The sequence below is a fragment of the Rhinolophus sinicus genome, chromosome 2, assembly GCF_057876585.1.
Source record: "Rhinolophus sinicus isolate RSI-liver-muscle chromosome 2, RSI-T2T, whole genome shotgun sequence".
Taxonomy (NCBI): domain Eukaryota; kingdom Metazoa; phylum Chordata; class Mammalia; order Chiroptera; family Rhinolophidae; genus Rhinolophus; species Rhinolophus sinicus.
This window is the reverse complement of record NC_142502.1, coordinates 87,142,116-87,165,506: the sequence shown is the minus strand read 5'-3', so window position 1 is coordinate 87,165,506 and position 23,391 is coordinate 87,142,116. Positions and strand designations below refer to the sequence as shown.

The following is a 23,391-nucleotide window of genomic DNA, read 5'->3' as shown; positions in this document are numbered from 1 at the left end:
GAACAGAGAAGTAGCCGGGGCAGGTCACTGTGATCCTTGCACACCAAAGTAAGGATTTTGAAATTTAAGAGACACTGACCTCAGTTTTGCAAAATGAGATGAGTCATCCAACCGATAAGGAGGAAGAAAAATTCCAGGCACAGAGAAAACAGCACACACAATGGCAGAGAGGAGGGGCTGGCCTCGTGTTTTGGGGAGAGTTTCTGAGAGTTAATATTGGTGGAGACCAGGGTAAGGAGAGGTGAGCCTGTGACGGAGGTCAGGGCCAGGCCACAACCGTGTGCAAGGTCCACGGGGTCACCGCCAGGACAACCCCTTGCAGCGTGGCCATGACCGTTCTCAGAGCTGAGCCTGGTGTCAGTTCAGAGCCACATGATCACTGACAAAGAGAACAGGGGTCCAGAACCCGGATGATTTCTTCTATGGCTATTATGTTCTTTTTCCTGAGCTCAGAACAAAAACCCAGGAAACTGCTGCTCCCTGAGGTGGAAAAGTTTACGCACCAAGGTGGGGGCCTGTACCCTTGGAGCGGGGAGGTTGAAGGAAAAGGCTTGTGATCAAATGAGCGGTTTGGGTGAGGAAGTATGGACAAGAGAGAAAACACCACAAAGTACCAGGCTTCTTGCCCAAAGCAAGGCTCTGACAATGCCCTGGTCTTCTCTCTGAGGAGGCCCTGTTCCCACAGGCCTGATGCAACCTTCTGTCTGTTCACGAGTACCTCATCCCTGCTTTCGTATCAGCCCTCCAAGAAACACCACAGGCCAGGCATCTTGAAGTGATCAAGTACAAAACAGGGAATTTTCTCCATGTTCTGAACTGGGATGGCCATGGGTAAATTGTGCCGAGGCTGAGGGTTACGGAGTCCTGTGTCCGCTTGCAGCCCAGAGTTCTGCTTTCGTCTCAGCGGATTAGGTTCGATGTATCACTGCCATAGAAGGTATTTGAAGGCTTCTGTATCAGGCATATTAGTACTCATTTCCAAAGCCCAGCTGCGAGAGCTGGGGTGGGGTGGAACAGGCTAAGATCTGCCTTCCTTCTAAGACTGAAGACTAGAAACTGCCTTGCGTCTCTTTGACTACAATGAAAAGGATTTTAGAAGAGTGCTTGGTCTGACCGAAGAACATTTCTGGAGTGATGGGAAACAGAGGTGTGTGATTGGTTAATGTTTGCCTTACACCTTGGGAATCATGTCTTTATTTGTTTCTTTGATCAAAATTTATTGCGTCCCTCCTATATACCAGGCATTGTTCAAGGTGCCACAGTTATAGCAGTAAACATACATTCTGTTGTTTCATGTTTTAAATGTTATGTGGAATAAGAACAGAATCAAAGGACATTGAGAAAGGTCCTTTCCCTCTCTTGGCACAACTTAGTAGAATGTCATCGTAGAACATTCTAGAGCAATAGGAGGGTCTGGTAGCCTGCTTAGACTGTTCAGGGAGCTCAGGATATGCTGATGTTTTCTGATTGGCCGATCCACTGGGGACTCGTACTAGGAGGAATAGGCAAGTAATTGGTATTCTAAAAGGCAGATAAACTTTGAAAAATGAAGAGAATTACTTAATCCAATAATCAACAAGTTTCATCGTTTTCTGATTGTATTAGTTTCCTAGGGCTATACTATAACAAAGTACAACAAACTGGGTGGCTTAAAATGACAAAATCTATTCTGTTATAGTTCTGGAGGCTAGAAATCTTAAACCAAGGTGTCAACAGGTCCACGTTCTCTCTGAAAGCTTTAGGGAAGAATCGTTCCTTGCCTCTTCTCATTGCCTGCAATCCTTGGCATTTCTTGGCAGCCTGCAATCCTTGGCTCAGGGGAAAATAACTCCAATCTCTGCCTCTATCTTCACGTGGCCTACTTCCCTGTGTGTCTCCAAATCTCTCTCTTACAAGGACACCAGTTATTGGATTTAAGACCTTCCTTAATCCAATTTGACCTTATCTTAATTACATCTGCAAAGATTAATTACTAAATAAGGTCACATTCATAGGTAATAAAGATTAGGGCTTCAATATATCTTTTGGGGGGGACACAGTGCAACCCACAATACTGATATACATGAGTGGTGTGCCAAGAGGGCCAGTGAAGGGGCACGACTCAGGTGCAGACAAGTAATAAGGGATACATTGCATTGTCCACGGAGAGTTTAAAAGCAATAATAAAACCAACTAAAAGTCAGTATTATTAGTATGTCATTATTCGCCCAGAATTCTAAACAACATCAGCGGTCAGACACTCCTTCCTACCAGGGGACACTTCTATTATGGTCCTCTTACCCCCACCTGTACTATGGCGTACAAGTCGATATGCCACTTGTATTCATTTCCTAAGGTTGCCATAACAAAGTACCACAGACTGGGTAGTTTAAACCACAGAAATTAATTTCCTTTCCGTTCTGGAAGCAAGAAATCCAAGGTCAAGTGTTGGCAGTGGTGGTTTCTTAGAGGCCTCTCACCTGGTTTGTAACTGGCCGTCTTCTCCGTGTCTTCACATGGTTTTCCTTCCGTGAGTGTCTGTGTTCAAATTTCTTCCTCTTATAAGGATACCAATCATGTGGGATTTTAACTTAATTACCTCTTTAAAGACCTTGTCTCCCAATATAGTCACATATTGAGATACTGGTTGGGGAGAAGGTTTAGGACTTCAAATGCATGAATTTGTGGTGTACACAATTCAGCTCATAAAACCACTGACTCCATCTATTAAGTATTTTAGGTTGTAGGATGATAGGAACAAAAATCCTGCTTTTTCCAGGAAACTCATTTTCACATCTACCAGCTTTCTGTTATCACACTTATTAACTGCAGCCTCTCACAAATGGGCTACTAGGAAACACAGTTTCACAGCTCTTACTTGATAAAAGAGGTTCATATTTAAATAAGTTTGGAAACAAAAAAAATAGCAGGGTTCCCCAAATTTATTTTGTTATGAAACACTTTTCTCATTGGCTTTCCCATAAACACCTTTTAGAAAGGTGATCTGTGGAACAAAGTAAAAAAAAAAAAGAAAGCTGATTTATGGCAGCATAAAAATTGCAGTGGTATTGATAGGAATGTATTTCATTGCTCTTTGGAAAAACAAAAATAATGCCACTTGTCATCGAAAAATTATAATACTCTTGTGCATGAATTTGACTACAGAACAACAAAAGGATAAATAAAAACGTGTGGTAATATTGTTAAGACTACATTTTATGACTTGAGTCTAGGACACCAGCAAATATGAACTTGAGAGTTGAAGCAGAGCTAGTTGATATGAACCCTAATGTTGGCTAATTGAGAACCACTGGCTCACAGTGGTCAAATCTCATCTACTGTGACATTAACGGTAAGGATGGCATGTTCCACTGAGGCTCTGGAGTGACCTCAGATCCACTAAAAGAATGGAAATGACAGAAACATATAAAGAGTAAAAATCACCCTAAGTTCTATCAACTGAAGGAAATCATTGTACATATCTCAATTGTTTTCAGTCTTTTCACTCTGCTGACCTATATTTATTGCATAATTGTAATTCTATTGCATGTTAAATTCTATGTCCTTTCCTATGTACTTAAATTACATCATAGCCTTTTCCTCATGTCATTAGAAATTGTTCATAAATATCATTTCTCATGGCTGCAAAATGGTACATACCATTTATTCCATACCATAATATTTGAAACCATTTCCTTGTCAGTAATTGGGTTGTTTAATTTTCTTTATTATAAATAACATTGTAAAGAGACATCTTTATAATAATACACATAAAATATACTATATATGTATATATATAGTGTATATTTACATATGCTGTATTTCTGATAATTTTCTTAGAGTAGATTCCTAGAAATAGAGCTCCTGGATAAAAATATGATTATTTTAAGGCTCTTAGGCTTAGTGCTATTGAAGTATGAAAAGTACCCATTTTGCTGTATCCATGTCAATGTCAAGTCTAAAAAAACCCCAAACTCTGAATTTGATCAGCTAAAATTAACTCCATTTTCATTTTCATTTCCTTAACTACAAATGAATTTGTATGTTTTTCCTTATACTCATTAGCTTTCCCTTTTTATTAATTTTTATTTTTAAAATAATTTAAAAAGTTTAATTGTGGTAAAATACATATAACAAAATTTATCATTTTTAAGTATACATTTCAGTTGTGTAGTTAAGTACATTCACATTGTTGTGCAACCACTCTCCAGAATTCATTTTCTCTTGCAAAAGTAAATTTTATGTCCATTAAGCAACAACTCCCCGTTCCTCCTCCCCTTAGCCCCTTGTAACAGCCATTTACTTTTTGTCTCTATAAATTTGACTACGCTACCTCATATAAGTGGCATTATACAGTATTTATCCTTTTGTGACTGGCTTATTTCACTTAGCATTATGTCCTCTAAGTTCACGTTGTAGCATGTGTCAGAATTTCCTTCCTTTTTAAGGTTGAATAATGTTCCACTGTGTGTGTGTGTGTGTGTGTGTGTGTGTGTGTGTGTGTGTGTGTGTGTGTATACTACCCTTTGCTTATCCATTCATCTGTGGATGGATATTTGAGTTGCTCCCACCTTTAGGCTATTGTAAATAGTGCTGCGATGAACATGGGTGTAAAAATATGTCTTTAAGCGTCTGCTTTCAATTCTTTGGGGTATATACTCAGATGTGGGATTGCTGGATCATATGGTAATTTTATTTTTGATTTTTTTTAGGAACTACCATACTGTTTTGCATAGTAGCTGCACCATTTCACAGTCCCACAAACAGTGCACAAGGGTTCCAATTTCTCGACATTCTGGCCAACATTTGTTGTTTTCTGTTGTTTTTATAGTGGTCATCCTAATGAGGGTGAGATGGCATCTCATTGTGGTTTTGATTTGTATTTCTATGATTAGTGATACTAGTATCTTTTCATGTGTTTGTTGGCCATTTGTATATCTTCTTTGGAGAACTGTCTATTCATATTCTTTGTCCATTTTTTAAAAAACGAGTTATTTTGTTGTTGTTGTAGAGTTGTTGAAGGTCCTTATATATTCCAGCTATGTATATCCAGACATATGATTTGAAAATATTTTCTTCCATTTCATTGTCTTTCTATTCTATTTATTGTTTCCTTTGATGCACAGAAGTTTTAAAGTTTGGTCTAGTCCCATTTATCTAATTTTGCTCTTGTTGGTTGTGCTTCTAGTGTCATATCCAAGAAATCACTTCCAAATCTAACGTCATGAAGGTTTTCCCTTGTGTTTTCTTCTAAGAGTTTTATAGTTTTAAGTCTTACATCTAGGTCTTTGGTCCATTTTGAGTTGATTTTTGTATATAGTGTAATGTAAGGGTCCAATTTCATTCTTTCGCATGTGGGTATCCAGTTTTCCCAGTACTATTTTGCTGAAAAGGCTGTTCTTTCTCCTTTGAATGGTCTTGGCACTCTTGTCAAAAATCCTTTGACTATATAAATGAGGGTTTATTTATGGACTCTCTAGTCCATTGGCCTGTCTGTCTTTATGCCACCAGTGTCACATTGTTTTAATTACTGCAGCTTTGTAGTAAGTTTCCAAATAATGAAATATGAAACCTCCAACTTTGTTCCTGTTTTTCAGTTGTTTTGGCTATTCAGGGTCCCTTGAGGTTCCATGTGAATTTTAGGATGGATTTTTCTATTTCTATAAAATACACCATTGAGATTTTGACAAAAATTGCACTAAATTTGTAGATCGCTTTGGGTAGTATTGATACATTAAAGATATAAAGTCTTTCAGTTCATGAACACAGGACGTCTTTCCATTTCTTTGTGTCATCTTCAATTTCTTTTAATTATGTCTTGTAGTTTTCAGTGTATAGGTCCGTCACATCCTTTCTTTATTCCTAGGTATTTTATTATTTTTGTTGCAGTGGCAAAAGGAAGTGTTTTTTCATTTCCTTTTCTGAAGTTTCATTGTTAGTGTATAGGAACGCAATGGATTTTTGTACATTGACTTTTTTTTATCCTGCAATTTTATTGCATTTGTTTATTGTTTCTAATAGTTTTTTTGGTGGAATCTTAAGGGTTTTCTATATAAAGGTCATGTCATCTGCAAAAAGTGACAATTTGACGTCTGCATTCTCAGTTTGGATGCCTTTTATTTCTTTCTCTTACCTGCTTGCTCTGGCGAGGACTTACAATACTATGTTGAGTAGCAGTGGCTGAGAGGGGTATCCTCAAAGATAGACTATATGTTGGGACACACAACTAACCTCAACAAATTTAAGAAGACTGAAATCATACCATGCATATTCTCTAACCACAATGCTTTGAAATTGGATGTGAACTGCAAAAAGAAAAAGGGAAAACCCACAAATATGTGGAGATTAAATAACATGCTACTAAAGAATGACTGGGTCAAAGAAGAAATAAAAGGAGAGATCAAAAAATACAGAGACCAATGGGAATGACAATATGACACAGCAAACTTTTGGGATACAGCAAAAGCAGTAATAAGAGGGAAGTTTATATTATTACAGGCCTACCTCAAAAAACAAAAAAAAATCCCAAATAAACTACCTAACATTATACCTTAAAGAACTAGAAAAAGAAGAACAAATGAGGCCAAAAGTCAGTAGAAGGAAGGAAATAATAAAAATTAGAGCAGAGTTAAATGAAATAGAGAACAGAAAAAAAAAACAATATAAAAATGAATGCAATGAAGAGCTGGTTCTTTGAAAAGATTGATAAAACTGACAAACCTCTGTCTAGACTCAGTAAGGAAAAAAGAGAAAAGACTCAAATAAACAAAATTAGAAATGAAAGAGAAGTTATGATGGACACCATAGAAATACAAAAGACCGTAGAAGAATACTACAACAAACTACATGCCACCAATTCAACTACCTAGAAGAAATGGGCAAGTTCTTTGTAACCTTCCCAGACTGAACTGCGAACAACTGGAAAATATAAGTAGACCGATCAACAGTAAGGGCACTGAAACCATCATCAAATACCTCCCAAAACGTAAAAGTCCAGGACCAGATGGCTTCACTGATAAATTTTACCAAACATTCAAAGAGGATTTAATACTTGTCCTCCTCAAACTCTTTTAAAAAACTGAAGAAGAGACAATACTTCCTAACTCATTTTATGAGGCCAAACTTACCCTGATACCAAAAACTGGTAGGGATAACACAAAAAAAGAAAACTACAAAAAAAAAAAAAAAAGAAAACTACAGACCAATATCTCTGCTGAACACAGATGCAAAAACCCTAAGCAAAGTACTAGCAAATCGAATACAACCCAATTGTGTCTTCTTCACAAACACTGATTTACTGTGAGTGATACTGGTAATACTAAACACTCACTTCACTAGTGATAACTTCCTCAGACCAGGGGATTTTTTTTGAGCCAGAAGAGGAGAGAATCTTCCCTAGTTCTGTTTTTTTTCCTTTTCTAAGCTTAGCACTGTGCTAACACCCATCCCTTCGCCATCTATCAAAGAGTGCATCCTAGGCTCTCTTGACTAGACTCGGACATGTTTTATTTGGGGCATACAAGGTCAGACGATTAAGTTCACGAACTCACCCTAGAAAAAGTGCTACATACCTCATTGCTGAATATCACTATGGTCACCTTTGAAGTACTCCCCTTTGGGAAGCTATGCACCGACGCCAGCACCTAGTCCACTTTTCAAATCAATTTTGGAATCTTTTTCTGGAATGGCCATCAGAGCTGTCATCATATTACCCTTGATGTCCTGAATGTCATCAAAATGTCTTCCTTTCAATATTTCCTTTATCTTCGGGTACAGAAAGAAGTCATTGGGGGCCAGATCAGGTGAGTAGGGAGGGTGTTCCAATACAGTTATTTGTTTACTGGCTAAAAACTCCCTCACAGACAGTTTTGGACATGCTGAAAAGGCTGCGTGAAAAAGTTGGTACAAATTCATAATGAATAATCCCTCTTATATCAAAAAAAGGTTAGCAACATCGTTGCAACAAGTTTGTGAATCTAATTGTCAGACCTCCTATATTCACAAGAGGGAGAAAACAGGTAAAAAATATTTTGAATACCATTCTGGTGGCCATGTCATCATCTGGTGACACCAAAGCATACCTGGACCCTTATCTCATACCTTGTTTATTTTTCAGAGAGAATCTTACTTACGCATAGTCCTTTAAGTTTGAAAAAGTTGCTTCTCTCTGTTCAAGTTGTAAGTGATGTTTCAGTGGCCTTTGCTTCATAGAAAGTGTGGGTATACTCATACTTCAGTATGTTCCTGGTGCCTGTCTTGTACATGCTCACAAGCAAGACTGTCACCTCCAATTTGTCTGACCTGGGCAGACTGTGGGCCCAGCTAGGGATATAGTACCTGGGAAGTGACAGCAATGCCTAGTGTGTTAGAAGCCTTGATGTGGCAAAGCTATTCAACCTTCAGCTGCAAAATGTATGAGAACGTCCTCTGCCCTCTGTGTTTTATTTTGCATGCATAGTTTTAAGGAATAATAAGGAGAGATACTGGCGCCCCATTGTTCTAATGGGCTTTGAGGAAACAGCTCTTCTGTGCTCTTCATAGATCTTAAATATGAATCCAGATGGGTGGGACAGTGAAAAAACACCTGAGTCATAAGCCCTATGTGTGACACTTGGTGTATACTCACAAGCATACAGTGTTCTTGAGGGCAGAAACTGTTTGTCTTTGTCAACCTGCATTTCCAGTCCAGCAGTCCCTGCCATTTAGTGGACACTCAATAAATAGTTGTTGGCTGCCGGAGGCAACTTAGCATTGCGCTGTCAAAGCTTTCTCAGTCTCAGGGCACTGAGGACCTAAGTAACTTGCCAGCAGCTCCACGGCCTGAGACTCTTCGCTAGGCAGAGCAGGTGACCTAATGTCCCATCTCTAATAGGGTGATTTAAAGACACTCTGAAAGACACCCTAACAAGAAAGGTTTTCCCAATGGTGCCTGAAAGTCCATGGAGTTTTTTCTGTTTGCGTTAGGTATCCTCACTAACTTCTTTGAAAATACCTAAAGAAGGGGTATCCACACTGGGCCCTTGAGTCCTTCATGAGAATGAGCTGAGCATGTGAAAATTTTCTTCACAAGAGAGACCATTAGCAGGAAGGGCAGCTGCCCAGTTGGGAGGAATAGACTCACCTGCTCCAATAATGCCCAAGCATGTGGGCTCAAGGGTTCCTCCAGACTTTCCTACTCAAACTTCAACACTGGCTTGAAATACAGGAGCTACTCACAGCCCTTCTTTCTGAAAACAGACCCCAGTCTTGTTAGTCCATAGTCTACTTTTTAGGAGTAGTGACACCCCTCTCCCCCAGCCCTAGTAGGCCCCAAGTAGAAAATCTATCCCTGGCTAAACAGCACAATTATGGCTGTATTTCTTTTTACTTATAGGAATGATAGCTGTATTTTCTATTAACTCCCACGGTGTTTATGCGACTTTCATTTGAGACCAGGCAAAGGACCTATTTGTAAGGCAGAGTGGAGGCTGACATTTATTGAGCACCTGCTGTGTGCCAGGCCCCTGACCAGACAGATGGGCACTTCCTGTTGGAAATGACTTCCTGGGGCAGATGCTATCATTTCCATGTGTACTGAGAACAAAGCTGAGGCTCTGAGAGAAACAAAGGACATTCGTAGGGTCAGGAAGCTCGTTGAATTTCAGAGACCCAGTTCTCTTCTCTAGCAAGGAAGATTACCCATTCTATGGGGCTAGGGGACAAGACATGGATTTCTTTCTATACCCCCACTGGACTTTGCATGGGACCTTGGTGTCTGTCTTAGGGAATGCATGTAACAGGGACCCACTCAAAATAAGCTAAACAAAAATGTGAATTTATTGGGAGGGATATTGGGTACCACCGAGGATCTGAGGAAGGCTGACAAGCAGGGCATCAGCAGCAGGAGTCTTTGGGCTGTCGCCCCCATCTCTAGAAACAAGGGGGCTCAGTAACCCGCACCTCTGTCTCTTAGTTGGAGTACTCAAGAGAGAGAAATTAGTTAGCTCCTGGTCAGCCAATGGCTTGCTTCCTCCAGTGTCAGGTGTTTGCATCTGGGCCAATCAGCTATAACCAAAAGTCATGAAGTGAACACATGGCTTCTGGGTGCCAATTCTGTGGATAGATGAAACAGTTCTCTGAAGCAAAAACAGTCCTCTGCTAGGTAGACAGCCCCAAAGTACTTATTATATTTGACTGTAACTCAATCAATATTTACTGCATGGTTGTTGGTTTGTTTTGTCCAAATCCTTCTGTTTTTCATTTAATCCTTAGGTAGGGGTTCATATGAGACGAAGAAAAATATGTGCCATTTCTATATGCCAGTTGTTCCCTTATTTACAACCACTGGAACAAACCAAGAAAGGAGAAATGGACTATTTATTCTAAAATGCTTGGTTTCAAGGGAACAGAGCAAAGGGGAAAACATCTGTGGCTAGGACTATTGTGTTTGCTGCTGGAAGGCTACCAAAGCCAGTTATTAAATGAGGAGGCAGCAACAAGTAGGAGCTTTGTATTTTTCCCCATAGGAAGTTATTTTCTGTTCTGCAAGTTTGTTGAATTTCTTTGCGTCTGGGGTAAATATCTGGGATGCCTGGCACTGTTTTTTTTTTTTTTTTTTTTTCTCCCCTTCTGAATGCCCTAATTTTGTATTTTACATAACTCCAGAACTGACCCAAAGCTGATTTGTTAAATTACAAGGCTTGCAGTTTAGCTCCTCAACACTGAGGGCCGGGTGTGCATGCATTACGCGTAGTCTCATACTGCCACCATGAGGGCGCTGCTGGAATTCCAAGGCACTTTTGGTTAAAATGATTTGGTAACAATTGTAAAGTTTCAGAAAGAAAAGTGAGAGACCGAAAAAACACAAACAAACAAAAAACCCAGCCTCATAAGGGAACAATCCATCTCCTAAAAATGACCTTCTGCAAGGCTTAAAAGGATAGATAACATTGCCAGGTGTGGCCGAGTTAGCTAGGTGACGGTTTGCGATCTGCCTCCACCACTACTATTGGTGAGTGTCCTTAGACCTGCCACTGGGGTTTTCTAAGCCTCAAGTGTCAAAAAGCAATGATAGTATCCCCTTTACCCGGTTTTGTGTTGACTAAATGGCTTTGCCTGTGTTCCTCTTAGCACTTGGAAAGCATTCAATAAATGACTGTTATTTTTATCTGAAATTAATTGGCCACGCCTGGAAGCATTTGGGAAGTCTTCTGCAGGAAGAGATAGAGAAAGGTAACAGTGGGGGGTGTCCGTAATGCAAGTAAAACCAAATACTCAACATATGGCCTGGAGCTGATGTTCAATGAACACTTGAAGGGTTGAGGGGAGGATAAAGGAATGATGTCACGGGATGGCTCTAATTGTGAAAATGGGGACGGCAAACATTCTTTTCTACTGTTCATTTTAGAATCCGGGATTTATAAAGATATAGAATGCTCATATGGTAAGGATTCTAGAAATGTACTCCAGTTTCCTGTTTTCAAATGGAGCAACCAAGTGGTTGAATCACTTCTCAGGTTAAAATGTGAATCAGGTTAAAATGTGAATCAGTAGCAAACTGGGATTAGCACCTAAGGCTTTTGACACAGAATCCAGTGCCCTTATAGAATGCTGAAATATTGCTCAAGATTGGCCAAATCAGGACTGCCCTAGATTTTTAAAAAAATTACTTGGGCCAGTCACTTAACCTGATTCGGTTGTGGTTTCCCTACCTGCAAAATGGTGATAATAATAACATCCTACTTCAGAGGGTACAGATCAAATGAGATGTCACATATAAAGCATTTAGAACTGTGCCATAAATGTTAACTAGTTTGATTATCTGACAACATTCCCCCCAGTAGTGCATGAGGGTTAACTTTTTTCTACATCCTCAACAGCACTTGTTATTTGTTGATTTACTGATGATGGCCATTCTGACAGGTGTGATGTGATATCTGATTGTGGTTTAATTTGCATTTCCCTGATGATTAGTGATATCAAGCATCTTTTCATATGTTTGTTGGCTGTTTGTATATCTTCTTTGAAGGACTATCTATTCAGGTCTTCCGCCATTTGTGAATTGGATTGTTTGGGGGTTTTTTTGGTGTTAATATGTAGTATATGAGTTTATTATATATTCTGGATATTAACCCCGTATCAGATGTATCATTGGTGAATCTCTTCTCCCATTCAGTAGGTTGTCTTTTCATTTTGTACATATTTAGTTTTATGCACAACTGTTTTCCAGAGTGACTATACCATTTTACACGCCCCCCACCAGTAATGTATAACTGATCCAGTTTTTCAGCACCCTTGCCAGCATTTAGTATTATCACTATTTTTTTATTTCAGCTTTTCTAATAGATGTGTGGTACTATCTCATTGGGGTTTTAATTTGCATATCCCTAATGGCCAATGGTGTTGGACATCTTTTCATGTGCTTTTTGCCATCTGCCTCTTTCCTCTTTGGTGAAGTATCTCTTCATGTAGTTGGCTCATTTTATAATGGAATTATTTGCTTATTACTCTTGAGTTTTGAGAGTTCTTTATGTATTTTAGATATAAGGCCTTATGCATTTTACTTTTAAAGCATAACAGCAACATTGGCTTAAGAGTAGCATAGCATATGTGGTGGTAAACTATATGACAATAGCACAAAGAATGGGAGGTTGTAAGTGAGAATACACTGTTGTATGGTTCTTAACATTAGCTATGAACTAACGTAGTGTTACTCCATGCTGAACTGTGATAAGTTAGAGTATTGTAACCATTTAAAAACATGCAGAATGAAGAAAACATAAAAAAACCCCAAAGACATATAGTTAAGTCAATAGAGGAAATAAAATGGAATACCAAAAGATGGCAAGAAAGGAGGATCAAAGGAACAGCAACAACAACAACAACAAAACCCCAGCAGAAACAAATAGGAAACAAATACCAAATAACAAAACTTAAACCTAACCATATTATTATATTACAGTAAATGTTAATGGACTTTGTACTTTAAAACTTTAAAGAAAATGGATTATATAAAAAAACACCAACTATTGAGCTATTTACAAGAGATACACTTTAAATACAAAATCATAGGTAGTAAGTAAAATGATAGAAATGTTAATTATACAAGCACTAATTATAAGAAAGTTGGTGTGGCTATATTAATAGCAGACGTAGTAAACTTCAAAACAAGGGGAGTATTACCAGAGATAAAAAGGGGTACTTTATTATGATACAAGGGTCGATTAATCAAGAAGACATACCAATTCTAAACGTGAAAGTACCTACTATCAGAGCTTCAAAGTATGTGAGGAGAAAACTGACAAAACTAAATGGAGAAATACATAAACCCCCAATCATATTTTGAGATTTCAACACTACATTCTCAGTAGTTGATAGTAAAGCAGACAAAGTAGAGAGGACACAGAGGATTTGAACATTATAAATAATCCAACCCAGTAAAGAGCACTACACACTGCACATGTCAAATACATTTTCTTTTGAAGTGCACATGGAATATTCATCAAGAAAAACCATATGTTGAGCTATAAAACAAGTCTAAAATTTAAAGCAATGAATCATACAGAATATTCTATGAACACAATGAAAATATGTTAGACATCAATAATAATAATAATGAAAAACCATAGAAAATCTCCAAAGATTTTTAAATGAAGTAACACACTACTAAGTAACCCATGGGTCAAAGAAGAAATCACAAGAGATTAGAAAATATTTATAACTGAACAACAATGAAAATACAACATAAGAAAATGTGTGGTTACAGCTAAAACAGTAATAAAATGAAACCCATAGCTTTACCTGCCCATGTTAGAACACAAGCCTATTTTCATTTAAAAATGAGAACAGAAGTAAAATAGATTTCGAAATGGAATTTCATTCGACAGTATCTTTGTTCAGAATGTGTCTCTGAATTGGGAAATATTTGTAACCCAGTGAAACTAAATAAAAAGGCAACTACAGAATGGACCACTAGAGGGTACTATTATCTAATGCCAGAGGAAAAAGCTTTTACTAAGGAACACTTGAAGAAATGACTCATACTGGAACAGACCTGAGTTAGCATTGAGATTCCATCCCTTTCCTTTGAGACTGAGACAATTGAGGTTCAGAGGGAGCAAACGACTTGCTCAACAGCACACAAATACAGAGTGTTAGAACTAGAACCCAGTGTCCTGACTCTTGTAGCACAGCAGGATTCTTCATGAAAGCAGAGACAGACCCAGACTTTCCTATGGGCTGACGGCCATGAGCTCTTTCCCAGCCGTATTGCCCAGGTACTGAGATGTATGCCTGGAGGGGCTGCGTCTGCTGTGGGGAGAGGTGGGTGAGGAGGGAGGGAGAATGTACTCTATGGAGAAAACCCGTCTGAAACACTATTGTAGTGGCAAGTACGGGCCAGGTAGGCGAGACCAGGACCTGGATATATTTGAGCCCCCAATTAGCTGTGCTTGAAACCAGTGTGACTTCTTGGATGTTTCAGTTATGCAAGCTAGAAGATTTCCTTTTTTTATTGAAAGCCAGTTAGTGCAAGGTTTTCTATCACTTGCAACCAAGAGTCTTGAATATGTCAAGCTTACTATGCAAGAAGGCCAGTAATATTCAGAGCACATGGTTTTATTTTGGAAAAAGAAAAAATAATTCTAAGAAACTTACCAAGAATGTGTTTGGGAGGTGATAACAATATAGAAACATATGAGGACATTCTCACGTTTCATGTTTTCCCTCAGAAATTTTAGTTCCTAAGTTATCGATATAATTGGTTTTTTCTCTGCTGACTTCTCCACTGCATTCTTGGAAGGGTACAAGAAATAATGTACCAAGAAAATATGTTGGTAGAAAGGAGACAGCGGTTGTGTCACCTCTAACACAGTCACAGTGTTTTGTGACTCTCTCGGGGTAAAGAGTAGGAAGTCAAATTAGTTTTGCCCCACAGCAACTCTGCAAAGTACGCGTATGTCTCTTTCACAGATGAAACAGAGACAAAGAAGTTAGGTCACTGTCTAAAGTCACCTAGATTATATGTGTAAATGTTAGGATTTGAACTGAAGTCCACGCTCTGGCTTTTATGCTAGAAGTACTTGTACCCCTCTGAGTCCAGTCCTGACTAATTTTCCAGGAACCTAAGAACACAATACTTTTGACTGAGATGTTAGATGTTAAACGGCTTTCATTAAGATGCATGACAAAAAGTATTCAAAAGGTATAAAAATTAAAGTTATTTAACACATAACACCACAGGTAGAGAGCAAGTTTTTGCTCAGAAAAGTTTATTTTATTCCCTCCTCCCCTCTGAATCGTTTTTACCCGTATTTTCTTTGAGGTGTAACATACATAAAATGTGTGAAGTGCACTCATCTTTAGCGTACAGCTCAGTGACTCTTAAACATATTTATATCCATGAATCATCGCCCAGATTAAGATATAGCTAGAACATGTCTAGCACTCCAGAAATTTCTTTTATCTTCCTAGTCGGTGCTAGATCACTCTCACCCAGAGGTAGCCACCAGTGGGACTTAGATAATTGTCACTTAAACTGTTTTTGAACTTGTAAATTGAATATACAGTATTCATTCTTTTGTCTGGCTTCTTTACTTAATGTGACATTTGTGAGACTCATCCAGGTCATATGCAATTCTTTCTCTTGTAACATTGTGTTATAGTCTATTGCTTTTTTCTATTGAGGTATAATTGATGTATAACATTCGTTTAAGGTGTACAACGTGATTTGATATGCGTATACATTGTGAAATGATCACAGTAAGTCTAGTTAACTTCCGTTACCAGTTACAAAAATATACTTTTTTCTTGTCATGAGAACTTTTAAGATCTACTCTCAGCAACTTTCAAATGTACAATACAGTATTATAAACTAGAGTCACCATGCTGTACATTACATCCACATGACTTACTTTACAACTGGATGTTTGTACCTTTTGATCTCCCTTCACCTCGGGCAACCATCAATCTGTTCTCTGTATCTATGAGCTTGCTTTTATTGTTATTTTTGATTTCACATGTGAGATCATACTGTACTTCTCTGACTTATTTCACTAAATCAGAACGTCCTCTAGGTCCACCTATGTTGTTGCAAATGGCAATTTCATTCTTTATGGCTGAATAATATTCCATTGCATGTATATACATTTTCTTTATCCATTCATCCATCAAGGGACATTTAGTTTGTTTCCCTTACCTTGGCTATTGTAAATGCTGCAATGAACATTGAGGTGCAGATATCTTTTTAAGTTTTAGTTTTCCTTTTCTTTAAATACCTACAAGTAGAATTGCTGGATTATATGGTAGTTCTATTTTTAATTTTTTGAGGAAACTCCATACTGTTTTCCATAATGGCTGCACCAATTTGCAATCCCACCAACAGTGCACAGGATTCCCTTTTCTCCACATCCTAACACTTATCTGTGTTTTTGACAATAGCCCTTCTTTCAGTTATGAGGTGATACCTCATGGTGGTTTTGACTTACATTTCCCTGATTAGTGATGTTGAGCATCTTTTTATGTACATGTTGGCCATCTGTATGTTTTCTTTGGGAAAACGTCTATTCAGGTCCTCTGCCCATTTTTAAGTTGGTTGTTTTTCTGCTACTGAGTTGTATGAGTTCTTTATGTTTTTAGATATTAAGCACTTATCAGACATGTTTTGCAAATGTTTTCTCCCATTCAGTTTTTTCATTTTGTTGATGGTTTCCCTTGCTGTGCAGAAACTTTAACGTTTTTTGCTTTTGTTGTCTTTGCTTCTGGTGTCAGATGTTTTTAAAAAAATCATCACCAAGACTGATATCAAGGAGCTTACCACCTAAGTTTTCACCTAGTTTTGTATGAGTAGTTTCAGGTTTTACATTCAAGTCTTTAATTCACTTTGAGTTAATTTTTCTGTATGGTGTAAGATAGTGGTCCGTTTCACAGGTGGCTGTCCAGGTTTCTCAACACCTTTTATTGAAGAGACTGTCCTGTTCCCCTTGTATGTTCTTGGCTTCTTTGTCATACATTAATTGACCATGCATGTATGGGTTTGCTTCTGGGCTCTCCATTCTGTTCCATTGACCTATGTGCCTATTTTTATGCCAGTACCGTACTATTTTGATTACTATAGCCTTGTAGTAGTTTGAAATAGGAAAAAAGTTGGAGGCACCATTGCTCGCTCTTAATCATTGTCCACATTTAGCCTTATGTTTCATTTCATAGAATGCTGAGAGAAAGGGGCTTCAGGGGATACCCTTCCCCCGCAATGAACACTACCAGCTGCTTGAATAGTACTTTCACCTTTTCTTTTTGCAAGGTTTCAGGTCCCTAACGTATCTTCCATCAGCTCCTCAGAGGCATGGTCTAACCCACACCACATCCTGGATTTCCACATATCATTTGGTTCATTTTTAGGGGTCAGGTGGTAGTTTAGGAGGCAAAGTACACTCCCTCCATTTCTGAATGGAGAGGCTCACGGACAGCTTCAGGGAGGAGCCTTGTTGGAGCAGAGGCCCTCTCGGACCAGGAGGAAACCTCTTATTCTGCGAGGAGAAATTGATGGGCAGGAAACTAGACTTTGGGTTAGAAGTGAGTTATGTTCTAAGTGAGGGTCTGAGAGTCTAGACTCAGCCACCAAGGAGAAAGCCCTTTTTACTTATTTCAATGTTTATAGTTCTAGTCTTAAAATTCTGACTCCTCAGCTGTGTTCAGGTGGTAAAGCTCATGGAAGGAGGTGCTTACTTTCTTGCCTTGGAGATGGAGTACCATTACCTGGTTTTCAATGAGAAAAATCTACATACAACCCATTAAGTGAAAAACAATTGCTGTTTGAGACTTAAGATTGATTTGTCTATAACTTAGGTACAGAAAGCGACCTAAGTCCTTCTTACTCGATGTGGCCCAGAGACCAGAAACACTGGCATTACCAGGGATTTGTTAGAGATGCAGAATGTGGGTGCCACCCCAGGCCCAAAACCAGAATGTGCACTTCACTAAGACCCCAAGATTTGTGTGCAGGTTTGATTGCCCTGGGGTCACTCAGATAAAGACCCTAAAGAGCTGAGTGGATTGGCCCCAGGAAGAACATTATGACAGGAACTGGGGGTGAGATGTTATAGAACAGAAAGAGCTTGTCTGCCCAGCACTAGTAGAGCCAAACACTAAACAGTGAGAATTGCAGTGGAGAAAGACTGGCTATCTTATTGATGAATGGCACCATCCAGGAGAACGGGAACTCAAAAGCCCATACTCCCCTATGGCGTGTATAGGGCAGAATCGTGAGACATTGGGGTCTTGCTGGGAACTGGTTGGTCGGAGGTGAGGTAAGGGTCGTGAATCATTTCTTCAGGTCTTGAGGACAGTGCTGAGGTCTTTTCCAGAGTCCCTCTGTCCAATCTCTTAAGAAAGTAGCCAGGGGATCATTCCTCCTTGGGGCTGAGATGCTGAACCATAACTTAGGTTAAGGTGTTACCTTTAGCTAGAGGTTCAGACTTCATGACTGTTAGTCAGGTCCCTGCTACTGTCTGCTGCCTCAGGGGTTACTGATTATTGGAGGAAAGGCTCGGTCTCTGAGGGGTGTGTATATAAGAGGGTGCCAAAAAGATGTGTATACATTTTAAGGAAGAAAAAAAACCTGTATTAAAATTGTAATATTCAAGGGGGTGGCTGGTTAACTCAGCTGGTTAGAGTGCTGTGCTGATAACAAACACCAAGGTTGCTGGTTCGATCCCCGCATGGGCCACTGTGAGCTGTGCCCTCCTTAAAAAAATAAAAATGAACTTCTGAAAAAAGACTTAAAAAAAAAAGTTAAAGAAAAGTTGTATTACTCAATATATACCGATAACAAAAGATAAATACAGGTCATGTTTGACTTCTGCAATTACAAGAGGTGCTCAAAGTGGTTACCATCAGCCTCCAGACACTTCTGATTACCGGGAACTACTGCTTGAGCAACGTTGACCAAAGTGTCCATTGCATACATTTTTTTGGCACCCCATGGCACCCCCGGTATATTTGTGTATAAACAGAGAGAAGGAAAGTAGAGGGAACATTATTTCAAGAGCTAGGATTTAAAACTAAATTTAATCAAAGTCATAAGGACCCTTGGTTTCCGAGGAAGGGATGCTGATCCAAAGACAGGCTGAGAACGGCTCCGTAGGACTTGTCTCCAGCGTACACTGGAGGGTGCACACAGCTCCCACGGGACTCAGCATTCAGCATGTGACCACTGGCTCAGCACAGCAGTAGTTGGGAGTAAAAAATTCACTTCCCCCGACCCAGGGGTCGTTTCAGCCACACACCAAGTCCTTCCCCTCCGCACAGGGGTTGACAGCTAGTAGGGGAGATGAGGCATCTGTTTTTATCACTAAGCTTCTTTCTAAAACATCTGAGGATTGCAATGAAAAACTAATTTCACAGACTATCTGGGCTAATTAAAATACAAATCCCACCATTATTGCTTTAGTTGCACAATTCACACATTCAAGAGTTTTCAGAATGCTAATTCCATTCTTTTATTTCCTCATACCACAAACATTTTAGTTTATCTGCCTTTTTACAACCTGATTTACAAGCAAATGAAAAACAGGCATTCTTTAATCCTCCAAAATGCAAATATGAAATATAGCACAAACCCTAGTATTTATACATAAACTGAGCTGAAGCAGCTTTATCACAATCTCATAAAATTAGTATTACAGTTTAAATATTGATGCCTGTTAAAGTTTGTATAATCTACTATACATAGTTATTTTCAGAAGCAGTTAAGACTTTTAAGTAATTGGAAAAAAAACTTCAAAACTCTAACAATAATTATGTGAAAACTTAAATTATTTACAATTAAACATTTAGGGTCCTGATTCACCAAACTTAGTGCATATCATGATTTAGTTATGAGTTTCATAGAGCAGGTAATTAGCAGTACGTAGAATATCCACCAGGTAAAATCGAGAGTGAATGACTTTTAGAATGTATGTCAATATGTGTACTGGAAACTAGAGAAAAAGTAACAAAACTTCAGCAACTGCATTTGATTTGAAAATTTAAATATACAGCAACAATGAGAATAAACAGGGGCCACAACAAAAATTGCCATTTTTGGACAACAGTCTTTAGTAAATTATGCACAGGAAGAAAAAAACGGTTCTCTTCCTTTTGAAAAATAGAATATCACCCCCAATAATCTCTACACGTGAACTCAGGGTAATAGCCTCCTGCCTTCCTACAGAGTTGTCTTTAAATGTTAATGCCTGAGTCATCAAAATTAAACAAATAAACAAAGGAAAGTACCTTTTATACCAGCCATCAGAGTTCAATGGGTTTTACTTAGTGATGAAAGCTTGGAGCAGGGTTACCACGTGGTTAGCTATTCAGATTACAAAAGCAACATAGAAAAGGTGCCAGAAATCCAAGGTTACCCTTGAAGTCTTCAATGAATTCAACAGTGATTTTTTATGTACACAACAAAGGCGATGACTCAAAGAACATTAAGAAGACAAGCTTTTTAAAGTGAAGTGATAAATTTAAGTGGATCAGGTCCTAGGTAAAGTCTTTAAAAAAAACACACAAAATTTACAGTAAACATTTGGAACTCTGGAATGCAGGGATAGTACGATTGATTACTAGTGCACGACATTTACAAAACTGTTTAGCCAGTAGTTGCTCCAGAGTAAGAATTGAAAAATGTACAAGCCAGTCCACAATGACTTTAGATATAATGTTAAAATACACTGTTAATCATAAAAATACTTTACTATGTACATGTTCACTGTATAAACTCTAGATTTACCTACTGAAGGAAGCCTCTAAATTCATTTCTGGCCAACTGGCCCAGGACACAGTATGGTTCTATTATTTGGTTTTCATACCACACACCGGCTGAGAGGATTGTAGTCAGTTCTTCCATAAAACAGTAATACATTTTTCCTTCTGCAGGTCTAGTTGGAAGGGTCGGTTTTACTTCCGCTATATTTTACTTTCCTAAATACTGGCCCAAGTAACTCTGGGCATTCACACAATTCATGTGCAATCTGGTTACACTTTAAAATAAGGCTATAGTTCATTTCATCAGTTATTACACTGTCTTGCTTGTAGTCAGGATGGTTTGAGATAAACTCTCGCATCCATCTTGCAACTGTCATTAGTTCTCCTGAAAAAGAAAGGTTTTTTTTAAGACAATGTGCTTTTAGAAAATAAGTTGACATTTAGTGGCCAGGATAAACACAATCCTAAGAAAAATCAGAATGACCTCTTGGTGTAACCATATGGCAGGGGTTGCGAAAAACATGTTTTCCATAGCGTTTAAAGAACGCCTCCTGGGGAAGAATTTTAGGTTGCAGATAGGCAACTAGAACACGCAGGGCCCATTGCTACCTGTTAGATGTTACCCACACAGTAACACTGCCAACTTGTAAGAAACGGGAGCCAGCACATGTATCCTGGAGCGCATGTCCTCCCATCTGGCCAGAGCTAAGGCAGGGACCACATATGCCGGCGTCATCTCAGACGATGGCTGGTCCCAAGTTTGCCAGAGCAATCTTTGGTCCAAGAGGTGGAGCGAAGGAAGAATAGTAAGTAGAGTGAATTAAGAGAGAAATGGGCAGATATACTATTTGGGGGATATATCCTTTGTGACTCCAGAAAGTTTACAGAAGCCTCAGGTGAAATGCAGATGGCATGACCGTTATTATTGCTCTGACGTACCGCTGACGGCTCCTGTCCCAGGCACTTGTTAGGGACCATCAATATGATCTCTGCAGAGCTACCCAAGAAGGAGACTCTTGCGGTGTCAGTCCATGGAGGTAGGCTGAAGACCAGACACCCTGGCTGCGTCACTTATTTACCTCAGGGTTAACAGCCCATGATGGTGCACGAGGAACACAGCTGGACGTAAGTGACACACAGGCAATCCGACACTGCACTGCACCGTCTAAGATGCCATCCACTTAAAGATGCACCACGCTTTTACGTAAGAACCAGTAGGAAGAAAAAGCGCAGCTAATTGAACTGTGATGATCAAAGATTAAAAGGCATATTCCACTGCAGCGGCGTCAAAATGTGCCAAAGTGAACATGGATAACTCCATACTTTAAAAGACTACTTTAAGAAACTGAATGTTGTAAGATTACGAGGTTCTGTCTACCTTGTAAGACTTTTTTAAAGAAAAGGAAGGAAAGCAAAGGGCAGCATACCCGAGGCTCTCTTCTTAATCAGCTTCAGGTAGTTCAGAATGCTACATCTGGTGTCCACATCCACCTCCATGCTCTCAAGGTAGGAGTTGAGAACTGGGATCAGCCCAGGAAACACCCCTTCCTGCAAGAGACGGGCCTTGTCGTGAGCCCCCCCCTCTCCCCGGTGCACGGCCGCGGTGAGGGGCGCGGGGGGCCGCCCCTACCTTCCCGTTAATGATGGTGTCTATGCTCATCAGCGTGTATTCCTCCGCCGCCAGCTCGGAGCTGTGCCGCGCCTGGCCACAGCCATCCACCACAGCGCTGCCACCTGCGGGACGACAGGGCACAGGAGCGTTAGGGGCTTGCTGTTGCCCACGGTGACCCTAGAAATCCAAGAGACTGTAATACCTTTGCAAATATCTTTCCTGAAATAGAACATTCCCTGCAGAACGGCATCTCGTTTCTGGGCTACTTTCATGTTTTCATCGACCTAAGGGAGAAAAATCATCAGGGCTCAGTTAAAACAGTCTTGACCAGACACAGAAGGTGCAGTGCCTTCCCTACTTCTGCAATTAGCACTCACACCCTAGGAGTTCTACTGTCCCCTCCCATGCTTTCGGTTGGAAGAACAGACTTTCCACTTTTCTGTGGGGGCTGTGTCACCCAACCACAAATTGGTGTGTGCCTTTTAGTAACAAAGGGGAAATTCTAAGAGAAGCTTACCCTGAAAAACAAGAACTTATATTCATGTAGGCCGCCTGTATTTCAGAGCACCTTTTGTGACTGAACCTTGTAAGAAATCGACTGTCTCAAGGGCAGGTGGTTGGTTCCCTTAACACAACAGTGACTCATCCAAGATCCTGGGTCTGAAAAGGCTGAGAACCCAGTTCTCCTGACTTCTAGTTCAGGGCTCTGTCATCCCTACCACTGGGGTTTTGCTGCCTCACTTTGGTAAGGAAAAGCAAAGGGTCAGCAGGTTGTCAAATCTGGAACAAGGTTAGCCCTCCAGGGGCAGCGGATCGCCAATGCTGTCTGCCCACCTGGTGGCCCTGGCCATGTTAATTTATTCATGGGGCCAAAAAATTTCTCATTTGTGATTCTGCATTTCTCCAATGATCTTTTAAGACCCTCAAAGTAGAGCTTTTAAAGCTTCTTAGTAGTTGTGCCTTGGTTCCTATAATGAAATCTTAGGAGAGCCTCAACACATGAAAGACACAAGGTACAGGGTCATACGGTACAAAGTCTTGGATTACTTAGCTCTTCACCATACTCATTACTTCCT

At 39.6% G+C, this 23,391-nt stretch overlaps 1 protein-coding gene across 5 annotated transcripts in view; it reads right to left on the bottom strand.

The window, feature by feature from the left end:
• Positions 1 to 19,429: 19,429 nt before the first annotated feature.
• Positions 19,430 to 23,391, bottom strand: part of GCLC (glutamate-cysteine ligase catalytic subunit) — a 45,630-nt gene continuing 41,668 nt past the window's right edge. For 4 of the 5 annotated variants that reach the window (XM_074333090.2, XM_019734673.3, XM_019734675.3 and 1 more), the window contains 4 exons: positions 22,518 to 22,599; positions 22,334 to 22,437; positions 22,131 to 22,251; positions 19,430 to 21,088 (listed from right to left, as the gene is read on the bottom strand). In XM_074333090.2, the coding sequence (XP_074189191.1) occupies positions 20,877 to 21,088; positions 22,131 to 22,251; positions 22,334 to 22,437; positions 22,518 to 22,599 (519 nt within the window). In that variant the 3' untranslated portion in view covers positions 19,430 to 20,876. Of the gene's footprint in view, positions 21,089 to 22,130; positions 22,252 to 22,333; positions 22,438 to 22,517; positions 22,600 to 23,391 lie in introns of those variants that run through there. The other variant, XR_016020304.1, reaches the window with a different exon arrangement.